Genomic DNA, 22,400 nt, shown 5'->3' with positions numbered 1-22,400 from the left:
CAGAAATTATCTTTTGGAAAAGTGTACCTAATAAAGTGGCCAGCGGCGGGACTGAAAAGTTGAAGACTGTCATGAAATAATCAAACTACACAACAGTAAAATATCAAATAATATATAGAGGGTGATTATTTGGCACCGACAGTCGACTCCAACGACTAGGTGCGTGTACGCGCAATTACGCAATCGCCCCTCAGCCCCTCCCTTACTGCATGTCGTGTGCGAGCCTACAAGCGGATCAGCGTCGTCTGTCCTCAAGTGTGTGCGCGCGCACACTCAGACGACCTGCACTTGACCATCAACAGCAGTAGAAACAAAACGAGCAGCTCCCTGCTAAGGTAAGCAAGAAATTGCGTCATAAATAGGGTTAGCCACAGCTACTGTCCCGGGAATGTGATCCTACGACGGGGCAAGCAGAGGTAGGGTTTTTATGGGGGTAGGGGGTGGATTGACAACACGGCAGAGGCTCTTGTGTTGCCCATCCGCTGTTCACATGACCCGAGCCATCTCTTACGTTAAGTTGGCGCAGTTTTTTTTAGGGTGGAGGGGGGTGCACTGCGGCAACTGCCGCAGTGACGCTGCTGGACAAGAAGGATGAGGATGTTTACAGCCTGCTCTGCATGCCGAATGCTTCTTTAATTAACATAAAGAACATGTCCTGCAGTGTCATGTAGAGAGATAAATGGCTGACAAAATTTAGATTTTTATTGGGGGGGGGGGGGGGGGTTGGCAGGGTGTGTCAGCACTCAGCACACTGCACACGGACAATATGGCAGAGAAGAATATTTGGGATGGTTGGCTGGATAGAAGGAAGGCAGAAAGCAAGACGAGCATTACTGTACAGTGATGTCTTTAGATACGAGTGCCCTGACTTACAATTTTTTCCTAAATGTGATCTGTCGATGGGCTGATTGTTTTTCTCTTGAAATACTAGCAAAAATTTCTGATGTGAGTGTGGTTAAGACTACTATCACTAGATGGTGCCAGGTAACTAGGAATTATTCAGCCACCATCAATTCACATTGGTTTCCTTGTAGTGGAAGGACAATATCAGTTAGTGGCTTACGTTATCCAATTATTAGATGACAGGAACTCGCATCAGTGTCCTGTGCCAAACCCACAATGCACAATCATGCCTAAAATACCAATGATTTGTGTACCTTTCAAGGTAAACTGTTGGTTGAATTGCAAATTGTGCAATTTTAGGATCATGGGTTCCATGATATTCCAATAAAAAATAAATAAAAAATGTACAGTGCACTCAAGAGTTTCCGTGCCAGTTTTGCAGAAGCCCAACTGAGTCTTTCTTGACTTAACGTGTCATCGGTCGCTATGGGCAAAGAGAAGGTCCACATCAACATCGTGGTGATCGGCCACGTGGACTCGGGCAAGTCCACCACCACGGGCCACCTCATCTACAAGTGCGGCGGCATTGACAAACGGACCATCGAGAAGTTTGAGAAGGAGGCTGCAGAGGTAAGGATGAACTCATGCACTGAGCCCGCTCACAACCGAAGCCTTCAAAATTGCTTTGACACATGGAGACCAAGCACAAGGCGTTAAAAGACAAACCTGTGTTAAAATTGTTTATTTGCATCTATACCAGTCTGTCAAAAAAAACTGCTTTATATGAAACTGGTCCATGGCACCGAAAATGTTGAGGACATTGTTTTAAGGTAAATGAGTCTTAATAGCAAAAGAAGTTTTCTTCGATGTCTTCCAGATGGGGAAGGGCTCGTTCAAGTACGCCTGGGTGCTGGACAAGTTGAAAGCCGAGAGGGAGCGTGGCATCACCATCGACATCTCGCTGTGGAAGTTCGAGACAACCAAGTACTATGTGACCATCATCGACGCTCCAGGACACAGAGACTTCATCAAGAACATGATCACCGGGACCTCACAGGTAGGCAACCTGAGGACCAAGTCAATGCGTTCAGTAGCTTTGCATCAATATTCCAAACTCTCTCCTGTCTTCTAGGCAGACTGCGCTGTACTGATTGTGGCTGCTGGTGTGGGGGAGTTTGAGGCCGGCATCTCCAAGAACGGGCAGACCCGCGAGCATGCCCTGCTAGCTTACACCCTGGGCGTGAAGCAGCTCATCGTGGGCATCAACAAGATGGACTCCACCGAGCCCAACTACAGCCAGAAGCGCTACGAGGAAATTGTCAAGGAAGTCAGCACCTACATCAAGAAGATAGGCTACAATCCAGACACCGTGCCTTTCGTGCCCATCTCTGGCTGGAACGGAGACAACATGCTTGATGCCAGCCCCAATGTATGTAAAATTGTTATGCTGATATCTCCATCCATTGATGTTTACTAACAATTTTCCGTGTTGTAGATGCAATGGTTTAAGGGGTGGAAGATCAACAGGAAGGATGGCAATGCATCGGGGACCACACTTCTTGAAGCCCTGGATGCCATTCAACCACCCACTCGTCCAACGGACAAACCTCTCCGTCTGCCCCTTCAGGATGTTTACAAGATTGGAGGCAAGGAATCCTCAATTTCCTTCAACTACCAATTAAAAACTCAGCTGGCTTAAAGTTCCTTGGGTGTACTCTTGTCCAAATGGTGTAGACCAGTGATTCCCAACCACAATGTGCCGTGACAGATCATAAGGTGTCCATCCTTTTTCTTCCGCATGTACGAGGGTTAGGTCAGCAGCCAAAACAGGCAAGATGACCCTCTCCCCAGCCACTTCGTTAAGATCTACTGGGGAGATCCCAATCCTGAGGCATTCCCAAGCAAGCAGACAAACTATCTCCAGCATGGGTTCTTCCCTCGGGCCTCCTTCCTGTGAGATGTATCTGGAGAACCTCACCAAGGAGGAAACCAGGAGTCACCTCACCTAGCCCCTCTCGATCTGATGCAGCAACCATCTTGCTATTTTGGTTACAACCCAGAGCTCATCACAGGTGAACTTGGAAACGTAGATTGACCTGCAAATCCCCAGACTCTGCTTATGCATACAATGGCGCCTTGGTGGATTTTTAGGTCTTCGAGGCTTCTTGAGACGCTGGATGGTGGACCAAATTCCCCTTGAAGACATCCAGAAGTCATTCTCCACAGCCGGGTAGAAATGTATATTTGTTCATCCAGCTATGCCAGCGACAGGCAGCCTTGCACTAGTTGGTAGAAGGTACCGTTAAAGGTTGGGAAACACTGGTGTGCAGCTTGAGAACTTTTACAATCACTTCCAGAAATATCGCATATCTGAAGCAGTCTTCTCTATGCGTAGGTATTGGCACCGTTCCTGTAGGTCGCGTGGAAACTGGCATCTTAAAGCCTGGCATGGTGGTGACGTTTGCCCCCGTCAACATAACCACCGAGGTGAAGTCGGTGGAGATGCACCATGAGGCGCTCTCCGAGGCACTGCCCGGTGACAATGTTGGCTTCAATGTCAAAAATGTGTCCGTGAAGGACATCCGCCGCGGCAACGTGGCTGGTGACAGCAAGACCGATCCGCCGCAGGAGGCTGCCAGCTTCACTGCTCAGGTGGCGTTTAAAAGTAGTACTGTTATTGTACCAGACATAGTAGTCAGATGGCCGTGTTGTTTACATTTATTGGAAAAAAAATAAATTAAATAAAATAAAAAAACACTTCCTTCAGTTCAGGTTCAGGGACTATGCTTCAATTTGCAATCCCATGGAGGTTTTGCTTTTCCAATTTGGTTCCCAAAAATTCAGTTTGACCACATGCTTTGCTGTCCATTTTGGCTGCAGGTAATCATCCTTAACCACCCAGGCCAGATCAGTGCTGGCTATGCCCCTGTGCTGGATTGTCACACGGCTCACATCGCCTGCAAGTTTGCCGAGCTCAAGGAAAAGATTGACCGCCGCTCCGGCAAGAAGCTGGAGGACAATCCCAAATCCCTTAAATCTGGAGACGCGGCCATCGTGGACATGACTCCGGGCAAGCCCATGTGTGTTGAGAGCTTCTCTGAGTATCCTCCACTGGGTAAGTCTGAGGAGACCACCAACAATAGCTCTTGATAAAATATGGGATTTAAAAACTGTAAAAAAAAAAAAAAAACTAAAAAAATTTAACACCTTGAATTGCTTTGGCCAACTAGGACATGAGATTCTATGGGAACTAAAAGGTCCTCTTTGGTCCTGATTATGAGGTGTTCCTAAATATTTCTACTCAGTCAAATTAGCCTTTTATTAAACTTGACTTACAGGTCGCTTTGCAGTGCGTGACATGCGCCAGACGGTGGCCGTGGGAGTCATCAAGGGTGTGGAGAAGAAGGCTTCCACCACTGGCAAAATCACTAAGTCTGCCCAGAAGGCCCAGAGGAACAAATGAATGTTGTGCTACACTGCCAACCCCAGGGTCTCCCAGGGCAGGAAATCAGTCATCCAGCTCAATCCCATTATTGGCTGCTTCAACTTAATAACCAAAGACTGGTTAATCATTACAATGCATCGCAAAACAATTCGAAGGAAAGAAAAACAAATAGATCTGCCGTCTCCTATCATAGTTGGATTACCATGTTATACAATGTAATAACGCATAGTTTTAAGTGTGCACTGTTCATTCGATTCTTGGCAATACCATTGTTCAATTAGGGGTATTCCAATCTATCGCCTACCTATAGTGCTCGAGTACAGGTACTGTTTACATTTTAAATGTTGTCCTTTTTAGTGTCTGTTTTACGATCACTGCGCTTTGTATGAGCCCAGGACTAGCAGTTAAAACTACTGTATGTTCTTCTGAGTATCAAGTAGGTAGAACGTAACGTTTTGTTGTGGTTAAGCTTTAACTGGCATTTAAAACAAATGGCATTGCGTGTCCTTTCCAAGGGGCTCCAAATAAGCCTCCTAATTCTTGAAGCACTTTCATTGGCACTTTGCTAACTTTGAACATGCACTGGAGATATTTCAGAATTGACTACGCTATTGCACCTTACTGTAGGATGGCACAAGATGCTTTGCGACATTAAACATGATTCCACTCAGCATGTTGGCTGTGGTCCTGTCATTTTGTACGTTTTCTGTGTATATCAGGAGGCTCAATAAAACAAGGCTTGGAATGCATTAAAATTTCTCAATGTGTGAAGATCGCAATAACACAGTATAAAAAAAAGACTAAGCTGCAACTGAAATTGGGGTTATGTCCTCACAAGACAACAAGCCTTGGTTTTCACACTGAAAACCTTAGAGAGATAGAATGCCCAAAAAATTACCATAATCAGACCAAGAACTTCTTGTAATGAAGGCCAGTCAAAAGACCAAAAGTTTGAGGCCGAGCAAAGACCAAGAATGAAAGGAATCTAGTGCAAAGTCCGGACCAGGACCTTGAGGCCAAGTGTAGAGCAAGACATTGATGCCAAGAGTCAGAGCAAAGCCAAGACGAAAACTTCAGTCGAAGTCGAGACTAAGACTGAGGAATCAAAGCCTAATTTACACCAATGTTTTGAGGAGACCATGTAAAGGCCAAGACTTTGACAGAAATGTCAAGATTTAGACTGAGCGGGGTCAAGGCCAAGTCAAGACCAACAATTTGAGGCCAAGTGGAGAGTAGACTTAACAGTTACGAATCAAAGCCAGGTAGAGACCAAGATTTTGAGGCGTCAAATAATCAGGATACCTTGTTTTGTTGAGCAGTATCACAAAGAAAGTCAAAGCCAATACATTGTGGAGTCAAGGCAACAACTTAGATGAGTTGAGACTATGTCAATACCAAGACTTTGGAGGAGTTGAGTCTAAAGCAAGACAGAGACTAAGGGCAGGACAAGTCAAGACCAATACCAAGGATGACCAGTGAAGTCCTACATGCGATACCACCATTAAAACAGAATACTGAAGTTGAGTGCAGAACGTTTCTCCACAATGAACACACCTATCTAGAACAGCTTCAGACTGTACTACTGTTCATAGCCCATTTTGTTTGTGAAAGAAAGCAGAGATAATACACTTTTGTTTATCTGTGTAGCCAAGTTTTCAGCAACATGCTGCTGTTCTTCTGAATCTAATGACAAAATCCCAACTTCATTCAATTAAACACATCTTTTAGACGCAAGTACGCAAGTGAATAAAACATCTTTATTAAACAGAATACTACAGAATGTGAACTGGTCAAGTTACAGACAACACAAAAGCCCAATGAAAATATCTTAAGCAGGACGTTTACAACCACATACCGTGGCTGCTAAATGACAAAATGGAAACTTGGAAAGAAATAAAAAAATTTAAATAAAAACTTGAAAATCCAATGACAAATTAGAACGTCAGGCTTCAGCTTCCGTCCCACACTGTTGAGAAAAGCAAAACGTAAGAGATTTATTGCTTTTCCACAAATCGGGGTTTTCTCTGCTAAAGCAAAACCTTGCGTGTCACACGAATTATACTGTAAATCAAGGGTGGGCAAAGTATAGACTACAAGCCTCATCAACCTGCTCTGTTCTTTAGTAAGACCCACTGAACGTTGACATTATCAGGGTGTCAAGTCATTTTTCCCTAAACTTGGTTAGCTTTTTTTGTACTTTGTGTAACACTTTATGCCAAAAGATGCTGCCAAAGCCTTAAAGCTGAATTTAGCCTATGTAGACGCTCACTTCGAGTTAGTTTCTTCCCAAAATCTCTAAGCCATTTATTCTTAAGGCTAATGTTGTAAGGGTCCGTGTAAACCCTACAAGGATGATTACTGTGTAATCAGCCAAAATGTTTTTATGTTATTAAATACAAAACACTGGTAAAATACAAATTTAAACATACATTTAATAATTATCAAAACTGGCTAATTAATGTTTTTACCTCTCAAATGACCTGGCCCATACTGCATGTCTGTTTTCAAATCAAATGTGGCCATTAAGCACAAAGGGGTGGGTGCCCACCCCTGATGTATATAAACTTCTCTATACCTGTCTTCGATGAATTGATTCGCTAGGAAGAAGTAGCCTGATTAGAGTCCCCAATTTTGGCAGTGATCATGGCTCCCACGTCGTCCATCACGTCCTCCGTCATGTCCTCCACCTCGACCCCTGAGAGCCGGGAACATCTCCTTCTCCCTCTTGTGCTTTTCATATCTTTCCGCCATTTGCACCAACTCCACGGGGACATCCTGCAATGCCCATTTACATTGTGACCCGTTTGTTGGACATGATTAAAGCGTCATTGTGGGCTAACCTGCCCAGATCGCTCCAAGATAGGAATCAGCTCGGGTGCCATCCTCCAGTTATCTCTTGTTACGAGCGTAATGGCAGCTCCAGAGCGTCTGGATCATAGAAACGTTGCACACATTTTTTGTTAACTAAAACGGCATTTTACAGTTGTCAACATAAGCATTTTCACTCACCCCGCTCGTCCAGTGCGGCCCACGCGGTGCACATACTCCTCGATGTTTCGAGGGAAGTCGTAGTTTATAACGTGCGTGATGTCATGGACGTCCAACCCACGCGACGCCAAGTCCGTGGCCACGAGGATACGAACGCGACCAACAAGGTGCCAAAAGACAAGACATCAAAATAAAATATTGTTAGTTATATTTAATGTCTCCCTCTACATACTGATGAGTCAATGATAAGGCTGGCCTTTGTTAAATTGACAACCAGCGGGCTGGATCTCTCCACGCCACCTACAACTGACTTCACTGAGCAACTCTGTACTGCCTTTCATAAGCAACCGCTGCCATCTAATACTAATAATTTGTCAACTGAATTTGAGATGCATTGAGATTCAAGAGCATTATTGTGAAGCTAGCATTTCATCATCAATTCACCAAAATACACTTCCAACTGTTTTTAGAGAAGGTGTGTGGCACAAATCACCAAAGGTCAACAACATAGCCAAAGATTATTAACAGAAGGTAATACAGCTGCCACTGTTAGCTAATGCTAATGTGTTGTGTACTAATGCAGTACAGAACATAGAGGTCCCATTTGAGGCAAGACTTCCTCTTTTGTGGTTCACCTTCTTTAAAGTCCTTGAGCGCTTCCTCCCGGTCAAACTGCTCCCGGTCGCCATGGAGACTTTGCACGACGAGACCATGAAGACACATGTCACTGGACAGGTCATCGCATCTGCGGAGAGACAGCATGTTTACTCAACCAGTATGGGTCGTTTCAGATAAGCATCTGTGTAGACACATTATCAAGATTATTTGATACTTTGCATAAAGTTTTAAGTACATCTAAAATAGTACGGAAAAGCCTAATTTGAATTGAAACCCTAACTCTGGCTAAGTTGACACCCTACTTTAAAACCATAAACCCTGACCCTGACTTCAAACTCCTAACCCAGACTTGAAAGCCTACATTGCAGTCGGTGCAAACTTACATGATCTTCCTGCCGACAAAGATGATGACTTTATCCTCAGGCAGCAAGTTCCCGATGAAGCGAAACAGGTAGGACTTCTTGTCTTCCTCATGGAGGACCAGCACAGTCTGCTGCACTGTATTGACAGCCTGCCACACACACATTAATTCTCATTCTAATGATCTGGTTATAATTCATGTTTTTTTCAACCTGGCTCCAAGAAATATGTATACCATTCCTTATAATGGTAAAATTAGATTGAGTGTGCTTGACATGTCATCCTCACTTACTGCCAAGTCCAAGGTGCCCACATAGACCATCATGGGATTCTTGAGATATGATTTGGCCAGACGTCTTACGCCTGAGGGCCAGGTGGCACTGAAACAGGTCACATGGTGAACTCTATCATTAAATATTCAACATATGTGGGTGACTTCAATGGGTTAAGAAGCATCATCTGGTGGACACTCCTTCAAAAGTATTTAATTTAAAAAATTCGGAGGAAAAAAAGTTGACCAATTTAAATGCCCACGACTGTGAATGAGTTAATTTTACCAACGTTTTTAAGAGGATGAGACGTTTTGTAAATGTTTTAATACCTTGTCATGACCGTCTGTTTGTCAGGCCGGATGTCCAGCAGAATCTTCATGATCTGAGGTTCAAAGCCCATGTCCAGCATCCGGTCTGCTTCATCCAGCACCTTTTTGAAGTTGTTAGACATGCAAATATACAACAATCATAAAGGAAAGGATCTAAAACCATAAACAGACGGCGAACCAAGTAGGTGATGGACTTCAGACTGATGAGCTCATTCATTTGCAGATCGTTTAGTCGTCCTGGTGTGGCTATTACGATGTCCACCCCGCTCTTCACCAGGTTGACCTGACTCCTTCTGTCTCCACCGCCATAGATGCAGATGCTGAGAGATGACAGAGGAAACACAACTCAGCCTGGTGTGTACATAATGCTTTCCAAATAGATAAATGGGTCATCGTTTAAGCGTTTGGATTTTTTAAATCTTTTTTTAAGTAGCAAACAAAGTGAATTACACCTTCTGTATTTAAAACAAATACATTGTTTTTCCAAAAGTTTAGTTTATCTAATTGCTAACCAACAATGCAAAATGCCATACACAAGCTAACTAATACCATCAATTTTGTGATGTTACAATCTTATAAGCCACTGCAAGTCGTCATAGAACGAACTGAAGTCATAACTTAAGGCAACACTGAAAAAAAATAAAAAAAAATAAAAAAAAATAATAACTTAAGGCAACACTGATTATTACATCAGACCGCACCTCCCAGTGTGTGCTAAGAATGACACATTATTGTGGGGTGGGGGCAGTGGGGGATGTACAGAGAACAATATAAATGTTTAATTACTAAGCAAAACCTTTTAGTTGTTATTGTTTCCCACACCATGTTAATACTTGTAATACTTAACTGGTCACCACCAAAGTAGATTTCAAGAAAATTTAATAAAAATATATAAAAACTAAAACGTGTTGCGACCAGATATATATATATATATATATATATATATATATATATATATATATATATATATATATATATAACATTAGTTTGCCGTCACTCACATGTGGATCGTGAGGTTAGAGGAGACGCAAGTAGCAGGACTGAGACACCGCCATAGTGCTATAGTGGTTATATGGTATCGTTGATTTTCACCTATTGTGGGTGGGTCTTGAAAATACTGTGAGATAAACGGGGTGTGGCCACTATATTGCACGGCAGTGTTCTAACCTTTTATAGCCTTTGTAGCGATACTTGCCGCACTCCTCTTCAATCTGCAAGGCCAGCTCTCTGGTGGGAGTCAGCACCAACATGCCGGGGCCTCCGCACTCAGATCGAGGTCTACGAACAAATAATGTCAAATAATCTTTCATGTCCCTTCATGTCCCAGACTGATGCGGTGCTCACATGGGCTGTCCGTCCATGTGCACAAATCCAGGCAGCAGGTAAGCCAAAGTTTTGCCTGTTCCCGTCTGAGCGATAGCAATCAGGTCCTTCCCGCTAAGCAGCACAGGCCATGCCTGCGACTGATGAAAACAGCATAGACAGGAACTATACCAGAAAGAAAGAAAGGTAATACGTGCAGCGCGGCTTATATGCGATATAATTAACTTTACTACTACGATTATATATAAAAGAAGATGTTCATTGATGTGATAGAAAATATTTTATTTGCATATAGTGGGTTTTTAAATTTACATTGAAATTTTTTTACACTTTCCCTAAATGATGTTCGAATTTACATTGTTTTTTTTATTTATAAAAATGTTAAAGATATAGAAAAAATATCTGATATAATAATTTCACATTTACATAGTTTTCTGACAAAAGTGTGTGCGTGTTTTTTTTTTAACAAAACAACAATGCTAAATAAGAATGTAAAGACCTTTCAAGTAAAAATAAAATTTTCATTGACCTCCAGTTGTGGTCTGTTGTAATAATTACATGGTGCACACAATTGGCCCTTTACCCGACTGTCAAAAAACGTCAAAGGGTCAGTAGTTTTACAAAACAGTGCAGAACACTACAGGCCATGGATAGAGACCGGTCGATACCTGGATTGGGGTCGGTTTAACGAAGCCAACCCGATGGATGTTGTCCATGATTTCTGGGTAAAACTCAAAGGCCTCCAGAAAGGTCCGGCAGGGATTGGGGATGGGACGTTTTCTCACGCTGTCCACGAGGTCGTCCACAAAGATGTTGTTGTTCTCCTTCCTGTGTGGAAAATGTGAAAAATATATTCAGCTATTGTACAGGAGCAAAAAATGAATAAATGAAAGTACGAATTTGGTGTAAAATTCACCTCCAATCACAAACTTCATCAGCGGTGAGGAGGGACACACTTTCAGCCTCAGTGTAGAAATTCTTCTTCATGGGTGGCAGGTCTGCAAGGTTACAGAGAGGAAAACAATAACCAACCCAACCCCCAGATTGTCCAACTGAAGCTGAAACTTTATTTTATATAAAGAAACAATAAGGTAATTTCAAACAAAGTGTTATGAGTTTTATCTTAGCTTTATATTACTGTGCTGTGTTGTAATTACATTCAAGTTGAGCTTGAACAAAACAATTTGTTTGACTTATTAAAAATAAAAAAAGAATGTCCAGCTCAAATGAAACTGCTAGTCATTTTTTTCATTTACGGTATATGTAATTAAAGAATGTCTTAATGTTACAAAAATAATGTAACTAACTAAAATGCTCATACAGTATTTTTAGTTTTCTATTTATTGAAACAAATATTTCAACTCAAATAAACCTGGTATCTTTTTTATTATTAAAAATGAATAAACACCTTTTTAATTATATGTATTACAAATATTGTAGTTAAATAAAATTAAAAAATCAGCTCGTTGTAATTTATTTTAAAAGAAGATATGATCAAATCAGGTCAAATTGAACTGCTACTTGTCTGAAAAATGACATTGAATCTATGAAGAAAGTTAATAAAAATTTAAGTTAAAATTTTTGTCCCAAGTTGACATCAAGTAACACAATTTCAATTGCATCCAAATAAAACTTGTGAGCTGCTTTATAATTTATTTTCTACTAATAGGGATTGCTATGAACCTGCATCTTAAAGTTGAGGTGAATTAGGACAAATTAGTTTGTAAACCATTACCATGTGCATATACCAGGGGTGTCAAACTCATTAACTCAAGGGCCACATGGAGAAAAATATATGACCAAGCGGGTAAAATCATGGTATATAACTTAAAAACAATTGCCGCCAATTATACGCAGATTTTCGCAATTTGTGAGTTAGCCCTACATTACAGGGCTCAACTGTGATTATGTTGTTCCAAAAAATAACACAAATGCAAATGGCACACAGCAACACTTTGCCTATATGAGTTCTGGGCATGTTGTAGCTACCCGTTTTGCATATATCTTGTTCCCAGAATGCATTGTGTGGCACAGTTAATGAAGCTATAAGGACGTTAAGTCATATGTGTTTATGTTTAGTGTTATTCCGATACCGATAATGGTATCGGCAGAGGCCCCGATACTGCATTAAAACAGTGGCATCGGTGAGTGCTAACAAGTAACATGCCAATACCATTCATTCTGACGCTAATATAGGACTTTGGATGCGACATCTTGTGTCATGCTCATGCACGACATTCACTGATGTGGGACATGTTCACTGCATGCTGATATCCTATTGGCCCATGAATGCTCTGAACCAATGGCAGGACAGCTTTTTTATGTTGATGTATATGTTTTGATTGTGGCCAGCTGATTAATTGGTCAGACTACTATTTTTTTTTTTTAACTTTACAAAATCATCCCGCGGGCCGGATCAGGGGTTGTATGACACCCCTGGTATATATAGTGGTGACTATGGACCGATTCCTCACCTTTCCACTTCATCTCTTCATACTTGTGCATGTTCTCCCGAATGTTGTTCCAGTCTATGGGCACTCGGGCCGGAGCCACCTCAGATTCCTCTAACTGTGTGTTGGACCACACTGAGCCACTTCCTCCCCGTCCTTTTCCTCTTTCATAGCCTCCTTGGACATTGATTCCAATAAATACCCTGGTAAGAGCTTTCATGAAGACCAGTGAACTCTCCTTAACTCACCTCCGCTATGTCGAGGGTTCTCATTGGCCACCAGCTCTTCTATCATCTCTTTGGCCTTCTGCTGGGTGGCAGAAGATCCAAAGATGACCACCTCAGCCTCATTCTCGCCATCGTTGATCTGCAATAAACAATAACAGAAGTTAAATCCAGGAACAGGTGCATATTACATCTAGGGATGCACGATAATTATCGCACCGATGGGAAAAAATGACGTCACAGTCATCGGTCCAATACCAAATAAAAATGGACCGATAAAAGAGGCGCATCAAATACACTAATGTTGCTCTCTCGCTCTCAAAATCGTTGGCCATTTTAAGCATTCTCAAGTAGCTTCCTCCCATCCAGCAGTTATAAACAAGACTAGGCGTGAAAACTAGGGGTGCACCGATAACGATTTTCCGGCCGATCACCGATCCCCAATCTTTTAAAAAAGTCCGACCCGCGGATCCCGATTTTGCCGATCCTGATTTTTTTCCCATTACAAGCAGCATATACCTTGAGTGTTTTAATCTTGTTTTATTGGAAATTATTTAAAAATAATCGGTGAAATAATACAAATGGGTTGTTTTAACTGCACATGAAGGTAGTTCCCTTAAATAAAAATTTAAATCCTATTAGTCATCTCAGCAGAAGAGGACAGTAGCCGACTTTTTCAGACCTCTTTACCCCAATAGCAATAAATTGATATTGGGGTAAAGCTTTAATACTCAATCAAAAGTTGCTATGCACATTTTGGAATTAACATCTTGTGGCATTTGCTCTTACTCGGGTGTGTTAACTTAGATTAGACCTCTTAATGATTAGATGGGTGACTTGAGCTAGACCGTTGTGTCGCTGTGATCTGTCCTGGCTTGGACTCTGGCACATTTATCCAGCAGAAACCAGTTAAGACCATCAGGTCACACATTTTCACATTGGCTAGGGTGTACCGACCCCCGTGGGGGCGCAAAAAAATAATTGTTGTAATTTTACTTTTCATATCTTATACTGACAGTTTTGCTTTGTTTTTTCCCCCAATTCACACACATCCTCACCACACGCACGCACACACGCAGACACACACGCACACACAAACACACACGTTGGGTTTACATTTCTAGTGGGGAAACCTCATTAACATAATGCATTTCCTAGACCAGGGATAGGTTCGGTCCTAGAGAGGCGCAGTCCTGCATGTTTTTGTCTCCTGCCTCCAACCAAGGTGTTTCAAATCATCAGCTCATAATTACGTTCTGCAGGAGGCTCTCAGCTGTGTTCGAGGAGGGAGACATCTCTCTCTCGGACCAAACTTGCCTACCCCTGTCCTAGACCCTTACCCTAACCTTAATCAGCACAACTGACTACCTTACCCTATCCCCAACCAAAACCCAATTCAAACCTAAACTCTAAAACCAAGTTTTGACCCTCAAAAAGAGGTTTGGACTCATGGGACCAAAATGTCCCCACAAGGACATGTGGTCCCCACAATGATAGTAAAAACCCAGAAAATGGTCTCCATGATGTGATATAAACCCACACGCACACACAGAGCTACTGGTGGCTAACTGTAGGTAACCGCAGCTCCGAAACGAGCGTACTTACATACATACGTACATACTTGGCGCATGCATGCTAAAAAAAACAATTGTAGCATGCATGCTAAAAAAAAAAATTGTAGCATGCATGCTCAAATCTGGCGTCACGGTGGCTGACTGGTTAGCACGTCCGCCTCCCAGTGCAGAGGATGTGAGATTGAGTCCGGGCTTCGGCCTTCCTGGGTGGAGTTTGCATTTTCTCCCCGTGCTTGCGTGGGTTTCCTCCGTGTACTCCGGTTTCTTCCCACATTCCAAAGACATGCATGGCAGGTTTATTGAACACTCCAAATTGTCCATAGGTGTGATTGTGAATGTGGATGGTTGTTCGTCTCTGTGTGCCCTGCGATTGGCTGGCAACCAGTTCAGGGTGTACCCCGCCTACTGCCCGAAGCCAGCTGGGATAGGCTCCAGTGCCCCCCGTGACCCTTGAGGAAAAGCGGTTAAGAAAATGGATGGATGGATGCTAAATGATGTGGAATTATCTCACGGCTGCTCTATTCTCATGTACAGCCGCGTAACTGATAGATTGCAGTTTTAACTGTGCCTTGTAAGCATGTCTCGACTTTAAGGTGATGCCATTTACGAAGTTCCGCCGGAGTTAGAGTCATCCCCATGGATAGCGCCCGGTCGCTGCACATCGCCAAAAGGGTGGGGTCCAAACGGGGTAAACGAAATTAACTACAGGAGACAGGAGGCGTCTGGCGTTTCATTTTATCTCTTTTTATTCACTTTCTCAATCCACCAAGAATGAGCGTGAACCAGCCCACCAATCAGAAACATGTGTTGGCACAGCAACATTTGCCCCGAAGCTTAGCTGGAAGGAAACCATCTCCAGAACTCGGTGCACACATAAGACAAAATTAAGTGCGCCTTATAGTTTTAAAATACGTAAAATCTCTGGCGGGGGCAAGTTTACTTGGGCGCCCCGCCCATGTATTAACATTGTGTGGGAATCGCTGACATGGAACCAGCCAAGTGGAAGTAGAAATACGGGGATATCTGTCAGAGCCCAAACACTACCAATGTGCCCAGAGAACTCCCCCAAGACACAATTTGAATACTGGAGAACCAACATGTCCCGTTTCCCAAGCCTGTCCCAACTTGCACGTAAATACTTGTCAGCCCCTTGCACTAACATTGACAGTGAGCGTTTGTTTTCTCCTGCTGCACATGTGATAGATGAAAAAAGAAACCGAAAAGCGCTTTTTTTTTTTTTTTTTTTAAATAATGACTGATGCATTCTGATTTTGACAGTGCTGGGAAAATATAAAAAACAATAATTGTCTATATTTGAAGATTCAGAGTCAGAACTGATATTGTGAATGCATTGTAGTAATGTCAGATACATCATTAGATCCAAGGCAGAGCCATGATGGGAAATTCCTCAGGTGTGTTTGTAAACAAAAATACAAATGCACACATTAATATGTATATTTTGATGTGTGTATTTGTTTTTTTAAATATAGTGTGTAGTATTACAAAAAAAAAAAAAAAAAGGTATCGGTATCAGTACGGAGAAGCAGGAATTTATTGGTTATCGGCGAGAAAAAAAACGTTATCGTGCATCCCTAATTATATCTAAATGTGCTTTTAAAGGGACATGGATGTTATTTATATATATATATATATATATATATATATATATATATATATATATATATATATATATATATATATATATATATATAACCGAGGGAGAAGCACTTCGTGAACGTAGTAATTGGTTGTAAGCTTGCGAAGTATGGTCTCTCTGAGGCACTGTAGTGCAGCGCTTCAAAATTTACGAATTTAGGTCGTTGCATTCTACTAGCACTAAATTCTACACAATTTCAGTCCCTTTAACTACGGCTGGGTGATATGGCCTTAAAAATAAATAAAAATAAATACATCAGTGGAAGGAGTCATTCCTATGCCCGTTTCATTTTTCGTGAATCACATATGATGTGAGTCAACTTTAACTTTAATCATGCGATTGGGACAGGTTAGGATAAAAAGTTCACGGGAGCAGACCTTGGTGGGATTATCCAGTAGGGGAAGGGGGAAATTTTTTTACCTTGATTCTCGCACCACTATTCTCTTCCAATTCACGCTTTTTGGCTCCTCCACGGCCTTAAAATAGAAATAACGCAGTTTAGTTGGACTTTTACCAGATTTATATGAACAATTATCAAAACTATGAAGAAAAAAATGGTAACATTAGCACACAGTTGTACCACGGACATAATCTAATCCTATGACAAAAACTATAAAACATTGATCTAAAATACATTACACTCACCAGATATATCGCCCATGTGCTGAAAGCTTAGCCTAGCTGCTAACATAGCTAATGGTTGACATTATAAAAACGTAGTTGCTTCGTATTTTAAAGACATTTTAAGTAAGCACATAAAACATACCAATTATCCTCCCAACCAAGACACTTTCCACGGTGATGGTAACAGGTGAACTTGACTTTTCAGACCCGAAATGGCGTCTTCCACCGGGTCCTCGTTCGTCACTCCAGCGAAAAGAGCCGCCATCCTTTCCTGGACTTTTGCACTCACGTCTCCCACCGTCTACATAATAACCGTCTTTATTCTCCTTAAAATATCCTATATTTCCACGAGGTGTCCGTTTAGTCGCAGCCGGTTTCGGCACGGGCTCGTTTTCGTCCTTTTCCCAGTCAGACATTTTCAAAATGAGCTCCGAGGCCAAACCATTCTTCTTCTTCTTATTCTCTGGGAGCGACCAAACTAAGAGCTGTCAATCAAAACGATGCCTTCATTGACTCCTCAGACTGTCACCCTTCCGCCTCCATTGCAATTAAATCGAGTACTTCGTTAATAAAAAATGATTATGTTCTCTTAAGATGGTGTTAATAAAATAGACCAACTGGAACCAATTAAGATGGACCTCAACTTCACCAATATTGATAAAGACAGTAGACGTAGGTAGCTTTGGCTAACGGTTTTAAGTCCTCCTTTAAAATAAAAGACAACCACTGTAAATATTTTCACTTAGAATTTTTATTAAAGTATAATAAAATCATTTTGCCTTTTTCTCTTCCAGAGAATTAATGTGCACTTGTAATAAATTAATTTCAAAGTAAACATAGTGTTAACATCAAGCTTTTTAAGGCCCATACTAAATAATAAATTACCGTTCAAGCAGTATTGAGAAAATGCATTATTTAAAATACAATACAAAAATCAGTGGTCAGAGCTATGTGATTTAAACGAACCCGATTGACAAATGATCTCCTAATTAGTAGACTGATATGCAAACAACATAACAGTCATTGGTAAACTAAACAAACAAAAAGGCACCGTTAATCGACTAGCAGATTCTTAAACGTGAATTAATTTTTTTCTTTATTATTCAAAGTCTTCAATCAATATTCTCCAAAATGAAGACACATACATATAGAGAGAGTAGTGTGTCAAATTTTCAGGCGCTACAGACGCCACCGTGCTTTTTGTATTGCATCATACCCGAAACAACATTAACACTGGATGGCCTGTTAGGAAATACTACAGCCTTGTTACTAGGCAAACAAGAAAATATAAAAGGTAGATTCAGAGTAGTTCTTGACAAGTTTAATTTGATTTAAGTATATTGTGAATCAGTCCGCGGGCAATCTAAGACTAAAGCAAAAGAAGAAGTTGTTCAGGGTTGAAATATGAGGACAATTTTAACAAGAATTAAAAAAAAAAATCCACAAAAAGAGGTTAAAATTGGCCTCACACTCAGAGATTATAGAACAAACCAGTGTCAAAACATAAAAAGCGCCACCAGAAGTGGCTTTTCCAGTATGTTTTCTTGAGCATATTGTAATATTATTCACAGAAAGATCTTCCTGTGTATTTTTCTAATGACTTTTCAATCATGTCACCTTTGGACATGTTTCACAGCTTGGCATCGAGCACATGCGGCGTTAATCGCTAATATTCCATTTGATCATAATTTTAGAAAAAAAAAATCAAGACAAGTTGCAACACGGAGCATGTAGCTAGCCTCGTTAGCTGGTAGCAAGATGTTAGCGTACATGTTACTAAGTTTACATACAATACAACTACATCACAGACAGCTGCAGACGGGACTTGATTTTTGATAGAAATCATCATTCATGCCCCCACTTCATTGCAGATTTTTAAGCAGTCTGTTTTTGTTAGGAGTTTATAAACATGTCCGAATTCCATTGCACTCCTTCAATGTAGTACCATGTTGAGCCACAACATGCCACAGAACACTGAGGTCTCGTGGAAAGATAGCTTAATTAAAAGCAAGGAAAAGGAGCAGAGTAGTTTTCCAATCCAGCTCCAGTAGCAGTTGCCGCAAGGCAGAGAAAATATTGTATTGTTATATATACTGTGTGTGTTACTGCTCCATGTGTGCAAAGTAGCAGTTGTTTGAAAAGTGTGATTGAGAAACAGGAGTTCACTAATAACCTTTTAAGATAGCAAAATATATCTAAACAAAATAATAATTAGTTAAACCTTACTTGAAAACTACTGTGCCACACTTGGAACATCACTAAGTACAACTGATTAGGATGTGTGATGCACTAGTAGCCTCCTGAACCATACTAGTAGCACCAACTCCCACTAGTAGTTTTGCCTTACTATTTACATGTACCTGTAGTTGTCCTACTAGGAAGCCAAATTAGAAGTTGGAATTTTTTTTTTTACCAGTAGTGTTAGTATCATTAGTGTGCCTAGTTGGTCTACTAGTGCGCTATTGGAATAAATAGTCTAACTGATTTCCATAAAGACATCTGTGACATCGGAATACATGCGGCATTGTCATGCTAATTACATGTTAATTTTTTTTTGGCCTGTGTTATGATCATAATAGTTATTATTCTGCGTATTTTAGTTTAGCATGCTTTCATTCACTTTTTAAACACAGCATGATTAAAGACATTTGGTAAAAGACAGACAAAAAGCATGAGTACAATAGCACAAGTCAGAATTCATCTTCACATCGTCGAGTCTGTGTGAAAACTTGCAATGGGCATAATAATCATTTGCTTGTAATTGATCACTGATGGTTGATCATATTACCATTATGTCTCAAGACAGAATGTCATGAGTCATAATGGCGTGCACTACTCAGCTTCAACCAGCAGAGGCGCAATTCAGTCACTCTCAAATGCAATAGGTAAAGATGAGCTACATCCACACAGATACCCTCTGATCACCACTAACAAATACAAATTAATAATAATAAAAATAGAATCGATGGTTAGTTGTCCAAATAAATGTATTAAATTTGGTCAACACTGCTGTTTTTTATATTTAAAAAAATGTAAAAGAAAATATTCCCAAATTTTACAATTGTTTTAATGCAATTAGGTTCCTAATCCCCACTCCACACATTTTTTCTCCATGTTTGGATTTGTTTTTAGACTACTTTAATAAACGTCCTACATTTGCCTGATATAATGTAAATATGGCTACTTTCATTTAAATGTTAATGTAGTTGCTGTTTTTTAATTGAAAAAAACACACTCCTTTTTACATCAGCCCTTAATCCTTAACATGCTAATAAAATACATTAACAACCCCATACTTTTAGTACGTCATATCATTTCTGCATTTGCCAGAATACTATAGGCACTTTTATTGATCATTGTATGCTGACTCTAAATGATTTTTACCCCCAGCCCCATTTATTACATCTGCTTTTAATTTTAATATTCTCATTAAACCATTTTATTCGTCCCAGTTTCATGGTTTTATAATTATATTACTTCTGGCTGACATAACCATAACCTTATCTGCTTTTAATGTTACATTATTTGAAAAGTTTCTTACTCCACCCCCCTCCCTCCCCAAACCCTATTCTTTGTATATTAGATAAATTCTCCAGATGTGGATTACTTGAAACACACTTTTACATTTAGAAAGCAAGCACATTTGAGCTTCTATGAACTGTTGAGTATTTTCATACTTTTTGCACAAGAATAACCTTTTCAAATAGAAAATTAAGATATTTGTGTGTTTTTTTTCATTGTTGTGGGTTTTTGGATTATCCAGAAATTTCAACTGAAAGGCCATTACCCCTAACTTTTTGCAAGTAGTGTATTTAGATATTTGTTTTCCTACTAAGTACACGGAGTGAAATGAAGCTGATGAAAAATAAAACAATTTAGCAAGAAATTGTACATTCACAAGCAAGGACAATAAGTCATTTCCTGTAGAAAGGCTTTAATGTGGCCTCCCAAAGAGTGGCAGACAGTCACTATGTGTGTGTGTGTGTGTAGGGGTGTGTGTGCGTGTGTGTGTGTGTGTATGGTCAGGCCAGCTGTACATGCGGCGACTGACCAAGGAAGTCTGAAGCGAGCACATCTTGTTCCGCAGTTGGGCTCCTATCAGAGTCCGAATGGCCGCCGCCGCTCCCCAGTTTGCGCTCACAAATGAAGAGCCTGCTCCCGCTCCAGTCGTCACCTCCGTGTCGATTAAGATCGTGCATGGAGAGGGACTTACCAAGGGCGCCCCCCCAGTCGGGTGCCGACGGGACGTCGCCCGGCGACAACATGAGCAGAGGGTCCACCTCCAGGCTCACGTGTCGCCTCCAGGTGGCATCGTACTTGGAGCCAGGCTTCTCCCGTAGGTGCACAAAGCTGGTCTCTTTGCCGGGTCCCACCACGACGGAGGGGCCCGGGCCGCCCCTGTGTGCCACCATGGCATCCGGAACGGGGCAGCGCAGGTGTGAGGGGTGCATGACAGTAGGTAATTGGAGGGTGAAGCCCCCCGCGGATGGCGGTGGAGGAGGAAGGTCGGGGAAGTGCGCCCGACTAGTGCTGTTGGGGGTTACCAGTGTGGGGTAGGGGCTGTCGGGCGGCAGCAGGGGCGACGGGGACAGCGAGGCGGTGGACGGCGGGTAGGATGGAGGCTCAGAGTCCTGGCCCTCGTCGCTGTCGGCCGGGGCGAGGATGAGCCGCAATCCCCTCCCGTGGGTGTTGCTGTCGCTTCCCTGCGGGGAGGGCGGGTCTCGGTCCAGAATGGAATTCGGGTAGTCGGAGTCGCGGTGCCGGTCCAGCTCAAAGAGCGGCAGGGATGAGAGGGCCAAAGCAGACGGACCTCTCTGCAGGATTTGACGGTACACGTCCAGAAGGGAGTCCAATTTGGACTCGATGGAGGAAACCTGGAAAGAGGAAAGAACACTTGTACACAATTTGAGAACCAACCAACTAACCAACAGACCAGCCAATTAGGCTGACAAACTAACTAACAAACTAACTCATCAACCAATCGACCAACTGATGGATGGATGAACAGATAGACCAACCAAGCAACCATCCAATGGAAAAAATCTATCTATCTATCTATCTATCTATCTATCTATCTATCTATCTATCTATCTATCTATCTATCTATCTATCTATCTATCTATCTATCTATCTATCTATCTATCTATCTATCTATCTATCTATCTATCTATCTATCTATCTATCTATCTATCTATCTCTAACTAACTAACTAACTAACTAACTAACCGAGGGACCATAAATCTAACTAAGCAAATAAGTCTGACTAACCAACCAACCAAACAACAAGGCATGCATCACACAAACTAACAGATTGTAAATATTGTGTTCCATGTGTGATGTTTTAAAGTTTTTCCCCCTCACCTGCCTCTCCACTTTACATACACGTCCCAGCATGCTGACGCCATCGTGAGCATCTCCATCCGGGTTCAGTTTGTCCCTCATCTTCTTATCCACGGCAATTTGGCCTTTTCCCAGGATTTGATCCACCCTGACGCACACAAATACAAACACACAAACATTAGTGTTAACACAATGTAAACTGGTGGCGAGAAGTCCAGGCGACGGTGGACTTTCAATTTGAAGAGCAAACCTAGATGCTAGGGTTCGTATAAAACAAGGTGGGGGGGGGGGGCACACTACATTGCGTGATTGCGGTTATAGGAACGTTTACAAAAACATTGAGGTATTGAAAC

At 41.6% G+C, this 22,400-nt stretch overlaps 3 protein-coding genes across 11 annotated transcripts in view; 1 reads left to right on the top strand and 2 right to left on the bottom strand.

Annotated features, from left to right (window-relative positions):
* The first annotated feature begins 173 nt into the window (after positions 1–173).
* LOC147164197 (elongation factor 1-alpha 1) lies at positions 174–4,961 on the top strand. 3 transcript variants are annotated; one of them, XM_086093031.1, is made up of 8 exons: positions 174–335; positions 1,278–1,473; positions 1,721–1,900; positions 1,976–2,272; positions 2,339–2,489; positions 3,239–3,495; positions 3,724–3,958; positions 4,182–4,961. In XM_086093031.1, exons 2-8 carry the CDS (start codon positions 1,330–1,332, stop codon positions 4,304–4,306), a joined length of 1,389 nt encoding a protein of 462 aa, XP_085949157.1. In that variant the 5' UTR covers positions 174–335; positions 1,278–1,329; the 3' UTR covers positions 4,307–4,961. The 3 variants fall into 3 exon arrangements, with proteins under 3 accessions (XP_085949157.1, XP_085949158.1, XP_085949159.1); XM_086093032.1 differs by having other exon boundaries at positions 198–335; positions 1,286–1,473; XM_086093033.1 differs by lacking the exon at positions 174–335 and having other exon boundaries at positions 1,324–1,473; positions 1,701–1,900.
* A 1,062-nt stretch (positions 4,962–6,023) lies between these two features.
* Positions 6,024–17,332, bottom strand: ddx43 (DEAD (Asp-Glu-Ala-Asp) box polypeptide 43). Of its 4 annotated transcripts, none has more exons than XM_086093773.1 (17): positions 16,850–17,329; positions 16,504–16,559; positions 12,877–12,994; positions 12,653–12,802; positions 11,095–11,176; positions 10,847–11,006; positions 10,200–10,318; positions 10,023–10,133; positions 9,034–9,175; positions 8,856–8,956; positions 8,547–8,634; positions 8,278–8,405; positions 7,913–8,021; positions 7,298–7,437; positions 7,129–7,216; positions 6,864–7,063; positions 6,024–6,254 (listed from the first exon to the last, which is right to left on the bottom strand). In XM_086093773.1, exons 1-16 carry the CDS (start codon positions 17,121–17,123, stop codon positions 6,905–6,907), a joined length of 2,025 nt encoding a protein of 674 aa, XP_085949899.1. In that variant the 5' UTR covers positions 17,124–17,329; the 3' UTR covers positions 6,024–6,254; positions 6,864–6,904. The 4 variants fall into 4 exon arrangements, 3 of the variants coding, with proteins under 3 accessions (XP_085949899.1, XP_085949898.1, XP_085949900.1); XM_086093772.1 differs by having other exon boundaries at positions 12,653–12,805; positions 16,850–17,328; XM_086093774.1 differs by lacking the exon at positions 6,024–6,254 and having other exon boundaries at positions 6,917–7,063; positions 7,129–7,205; positions 12,653–12,805; positions 16,850–17,332.
* A 108-nt stretch (positions 17,333–17,440) lies between these two features.
* Positions 17,441–22,400, bottom strand: part of kcnq5a (potassium voltage-gated channel, KQT-like subfamily, member 5a) — an 83,471-nt gene continuing 78,511 nt past the window's right edge. For all 4 annotated transcript variants that reach the window (XM_086093359.1, XM_086093358.1, XM_086093361.1 and 1 more), the window contains 2 exons: positions 22,069–22,195; positions 17,441–21,581 (listed from right to left, as the gene is read on the bottom strand). In XM_086093359.1, the coding sequence (XP_085949485.1) occupies positions 20,730–21,581; positions 22,069–22,195 (979 nt within the window). In that variant the 3' untranslated portion in view covers positions 17,441–20,729. The remainder of the gene's footprint in view (positions 21,582–22,068; positions 22,196–22,400) is intronic.

This window comes from Leptonotus elevatus, chromosome 13 (genome assembly GCF_054856555.1).
Source record: "Leptonotus elevatus isolate MCC_2025b chromosome 13, RoL_Lele_1.0, whole genome shotgun sequence".
NCBI classification, from domain to species: domain Eukaryota; kingdom Metazoa; phylum Chordata; class Actinopteri; order Syngnathiformes; family Syngnathidae; genus Leptonotus; species Leptonotus elevatus.
The sequence above is the reverse complement of the archived record's forward strand: the minus strand, read 5'-3'. Positions and strand labels throughout refer to the sequence as shown.